The sequence below is a fragment of the Morus notabilis genome, unplaced genomic scaffold (assembly GCF_000414095.1).
Source record: "Morus notabilis unplaced genomic scaffold, ASM41409v2 Scaffold1268, whole genome shotgun sequence".
In the NCBI taxonomy this organism is placed as follows: Eukaryota; Viridiplantae; Streptophyta; class Magnoliopsida; order Rosales; family Moraceae; genus Morus; species Morus notabilis.
In genome coordinates this window covers 6,949-12,364 of record NW_010361629.1, presented here as the reverse complement: position 1 = coordinate 12,364, position 5,416 = coordinate 6,949, and the positions used below count along the sequence as shown (strand labels likewise).

At 32.4% G+C, this 5,416-nt stretch overlaps 1 protein-coding gene across 1 annotated transcript; it reads left to right on the top strand.

Annotated features, from left to right (window-relative positions):
- Positions 1-2,325: 2,325 nt before the first annotated feature.
- On the top strand, positions 2,326-3,445 carry LOC21387951 (calmodulin-like protein 3). The gene has a single exon (XM_010100290.2). It carries the CDS (start codon positions 2,404-2,406, stop codon positions 3,115-3,117), a length of 714 nt encoding a protein of 237 aa, XP_010098592.1. The 5' UTR covers positions 2,326-2,403; the 3' UTR covers positions 3,118-3,445.
- Positions 3,446-5,416: the final 1,971 nt, after the last annotated feature.

The window sequence follows — 5,416 nt, the reverse complement described above, 5'->3', positions numbered from 1 at the left end:
TTGTCTGATAGTATTTAACCTTTTTTTTAAAATGTTTTTTCTCATCTTCATCTTCTTTTAAAGAAATGAATAGTAATTACCAATCAATAATTAATATTAAATTATAACAATTAATTGTGTAATATATTAATCAATTAATTATTGATAATTAGTACTTAGTGATTATTTAAGGAATAATTACTAAAAATTGATGATGTAATGTATCAAATAATAGGTTATTAATAAACATTAAAAATTAATTAAATGATTATTTAATTATGTAATTAAAAATTAATTATTTAGTTAGTAATTAGAATGTTAATACATTATTAATATACTAAGTATTTATTCTTAATACACTTACTATTTACTTATAAACTAATAATGATGACTAAATTACTAACATATAACTTATATAGTATATAATTTAATTTTGTAATGTAGATACTAATGATAATATATCGAGTCTTACTATTTTTGTATCCTTTCTTTTTTCTTTCTCTTTTTTTCCCAATAATTTATATAGCCGTTGTTCTAATTGAGTCGCGCGCGTTTTTGACTAGTGTTAGATAGGTTTTTGATCCCTCTTAGTTTTCATACTAATTAAGTCCATGTGCAATTCCGTCTACCATTATTCTAATATTTCTTGCAAATTTTTTTAAATAGTGAGCATACCACGATAATTTTGTTTTCGGTGAACTAAAATAGTCGAGAAGGAAAATCAGTCGTAGTTATTCTTAGACTTGACGAAAAAGTATAAAAGAAAAAAAATACTAAACTTTAAAAAGGTTCACATTGAACCATAACTATTTCAGTCGGGAAACAAAGTAGAGCCATTCAACTTCATATTGACATTTTGGTCTATTTTGTTCATGGACAACCCAAAAGTGATGTAGGGCCTAATGTTCTCTGGTGGTACGGTGTGCAACACACAAGTATGTATACACATTTTGCTTCTTCCACGATGGCAAGAGTTAATTGCGTATGGTTTATCTAATTATGCGTGCATGTGCCTTCAAATCACCATGATCATCAATCCATATGTAGTAATTAAGACAAGTCATTGCTATCTAAGGCCTCGTTCGTTTCGATTTCATGGACAACCCAAAAGTGATGTAGGGCCTAATGTTCTCTGGTGGTACGGTGTGCAACACACAAGTATGTATACACATTTTGCTTCTTCCACGATGGCAAGAGTTAATTGCGTATGGTTTATCTAATTATGCGTGCATGTGCCTTCAAATCACCATGATCATCAATCCACATTGCTATCTAAGTTATTTTAATGCTTAGTAATAAGATATTTTCTTTCTTTTGCTTTTAAAATCATAACAATGTCAAAGTTACGGCCTCACATACTTGAGGCCTATTTGGCACTATTTGAAAAGCAAAAACTAATAATTTTTGCAGTTTATTTCTAGAAGAATTTCTTAAACCTACTTAATGGAACCAAAATGATGTTAATTTTTTTTTTAATTAGCATTAAAAAGGTTAGAGTGATTTTTGTAAAATCTTCTTAAAACTCTGATACAAGTTTTAAAATTTTTTATAAAATAGCTTTTTAAAAAAAGCTATTTGTAGATTTGATAAAAACCCTTCTGGAGGTTTAAAAAGCTATTAAAACATTGTTATAAGAAGCTTTTGGATCTAAAAACACAAAAAAAAATAAAAATAAAAATAAAAAAACCAAGTATGCAGCAATACCAAACAAGCCTTTAGTTTGTTAATTATTAGTACTTTTATACCAATTCTAATGATAATATTTTGAGTTTAAGATTCTTTCACTCCTAATTCAAGAATAAAAAAATATCCCGTCACACAGAGAAATTACACAGGTTAGAATTAAAAAAAAAAAAAAAAAAAAGTGTTAAAACAAAAGTGAAATTTCATCACTTTGGAGATTCGTGTAAAATATATTTACGCGATTAATTAACAAACCCCTTCGATGTCAGCATTGAATTGGGACAAGATAGAAAATTTGATGTTAGTTTAATGTACATCGAGATCCGGAAAGTTCACCAAAGAAATCAAGTAGTGACAAGTGACTACTTGAAGTGACCCAAAAGAATTATATGTATTTTAGTGCTACCATATTAAGTCTCACTCCCGCATAAAACGTAATATTATTCTCTCTCTCTCTATATATATATATATATATAAATGTATATATTATAGTTATTACCGTTCACGCGGTTTGTGGGGATCAAAAGTAGTACACACACCTAAAACCGCGTATAAGCTTCAAAATGCTTAAAAGTTATTATTCAACTCACATAAAAATTATTCTCATCATACACACAAGCAGACAAACTTCTCTCTACCATCCATTTCTTCCTCTTCCTGTTCTTCCTTATCTTTTTCTTCTTGGTTTTATTCCAAGGCCAGGAAAATAAAAACCCAGCAAAAAAGAAAAAAAAGAAAAAGATGGTGCTAAACCTACTCTTACTAGCAATATTATTCATTGCTGGCCTATTTAACTTGTTCTTCTATTTTCCCACCAAGAAATTCTATGCTTGGTTACAATCCTTCTTCTCATCTAGTACTACTACTACCACATCTACTTCAACAATCACTACCAAATCTTCCTTACCACACAAAAAAGAGAGGAATATCAGCAGCAAGAAATTAGCCGAGCTTCGGAAAGTATTTGCGACGTTCGACAAGAACAATGACGGATTCATAACAAAGCAGGAGCTGAAAGACTCCCTTAAGAACATCAGAATCTTCATGACAGACAAAGAGGTGGAAGATATGGTGATGAAGTCCGATTCCAATGGAGATGGTCTGATTGACTTTGAGGAATTTGGCATGTTGTGTGAGTCCATGATTGGTGATCAAGAAAGATCAGTGCCCATGAATGGGAATAAACAAGAATTAGGTTTTGATCATTACGATGATGATGATGATCAGGATTTGAAGGAGGCTTTTGATGTGTTTGACAAAGACAAAGATGGGCTAATTTCAGTTGAGGAGTTGGGCTCTATATTGTCTTCTTTGGGATTGAATGAAGGGAAGAAGATTGAAAATTGCAAGGAAATGATTAGGAAAGTTGATATGGATGGAGATGGTATGGTTAATTTTGAAGAGTTCAAGAAGATGATGAAAAGTGGAGGAAATGCTCTTCTCTTATCATCTTGATCATGAGTAGTAATTATCTCCCTCTTAGGCAGCTCTTGCAAAACACTAGTAATTTTCTCTCCCTCTCTCTTTTTCTCCCTGTAGTTAGGTCTTCTTCTCTTTTCTAACTTCAAGGCACAGAAATGATCAGAGAAAAGGGTGTTTAAGATCATGATCATCAATCACCATATGCAATGGTTATATTGCCTCCCGAAAATCTCTGTAACTGTTTCATTTCAGGCACAAAAAAAAAGTGTGTATTTGTATGTGTTTCATATGTAAATAAATAGACTATATTTGCAAAAGTCTTTTCCGGCAAATACTTCCAGGTTTCTGTTAGGTGTTGGGTATGTGAACCTAATTATGGACTAACGCAGAGTGAACTATTATACATTTCGTATGTATATATATATATATATATATATATACATGTACATGTTATTCTTTTACAATTTCTCTTGTCAATATATACATCATCCTTATCAAAAAGTAACCTGATTAATTTCGGGGAGGGCAGGGGATTGGTTTTCTGCAATACTAATCTAATTTGGCGTTCTTTGATTCATTATAACATGACATTAGAAGTTGCCTTTAACCAGACACAATAATACAATATTGACCGTGATGGCCAAAAGACTTTTTGAGCAGTTGCTTGATTTTTGGTCTTCAGGTATATTTTGGAGCAGCCAAGCGCCAAACTTCACCCGGTCCAATCTATGTTATATGTATATATACATAGTGAGTAATTTTACAACGTAGGTCCAGATTTTCTACACATGTATTTAGTATTATTGTTTGACCATAAATAAAAAGATTGACCTTGTCTGTGTCGTCAAACCTTGGATGATGTGTACCCTTTTTTCAATTTACATTTTTTTCTAATTATTCCAGGAAAGCATCACCAAATTATATGTATTTCGAACAAAAATAGGGGTGCTCTTGTTGAAATGCAAGGTCTGAACTTTTCTATAATAAATAATAAAAAAAAATGGAACTGTTGGCAGGTTGTAGATGTGTGTATATGATGCATATATATATGTACACAATAAATTATGGCTGCTTTACAAACAACTTGCCGTTTGCTGACTTGGTATAGACATTATTCGGCTCAAACACGTGGAAAGTGGAATAAAAGGTTTTAAAGCTAAAAGTAATACATTATCATGTGCCTTTAATTGGTTTTGTTTCTTCAAACTGTTATATCTAGGCAAGCAATCTATTAAAAGGTAGAATGCGGGAGCTTAATTAGGGACAAAATAAAATAAAAGTTATTCATGAGTGTTCAGAATCAATAGACCAAAGTGCAGAACTAATGCAAACTGTTCATCTACTCCAAGTATATTTATTGTTGATTAGAATACTACAATGTCATTCATACTAGTGAAGCAATTATGCCTTACCTTCTATGTCAAAACACTCTACACAAAGCTTTGTGTCGTTTCAAAGAGGATATTAAATAATAATTGGAATTCTCTTATCGTCCGTTTGGAAGGATATTACCAGAAAACAAAATAATAACAATAATAATAATTAACCCACGACTAGTATAATCTCGCTCGAGTACACTAGCGCTAGTCATGTGTCAAAACCCAGCCCTCACTCCAGTCTTTGAACCCAACCCTGATGCCATGGCCCATTCCTATAAGCACTCTTGAACCTGACCTAGTCATGTGTCTCGAACCCTGACTCTGCAGATCCTTTCCTTGATCTCAAATCCCAGCCCTAAAAATCCCAAAACACGACATGACCTTAACCTTGGTCCTAGAACCTGGCTCCTTCCCATGTGCTAGAACACGAGCCAGCCCTAGTCTGAAAACCAACCTAACCTCAACCTTGGTTCTAGAACCACGACCACATCCCGACCCCATTATCGGATCCTGACCTAGACCCCAATCCCAACTATAGTTTTGAGACGAACCCTGGCCATGGTATTTCATTTATTGAAATATTTGAAACATTTATTAGGATTTTTCACACTTCTAGCCCTTAAACTTTAGGGTTAGTCTCATTTTGCCCCATGAACTTTCAATACTCTCACATTACCTGCTGAAATTCAAATTAGTCCCACTTACTTAATTAAATGGAATGTGGCAGCATAATACAACTCATTTTATAGCTCGAATTATAGCCTATGTGGTAGATGGAGTCATCTCATAAAAGAGATGAAGATGGTCACAACTCAAAAATTGAGATGACAAATGATTATATTCTATATTTTTTCAGCTCTAGAAATAAATGTGATTAGCATGTGTAACATATTCTCATCTTAAGTACATTCTATATGATGAAAAAATGCAGAGTGTCGAATTATATGATACAC

Excerpts from the sequence above, each read along its gene's own strand:
- LOC21387951 (XM_010100290.2), top strand. The coding sequence starts at position 2,404 with ATGGTGCTAAACCTACTCTTACTAGCAATATTATTCATTGCTGGCCTA.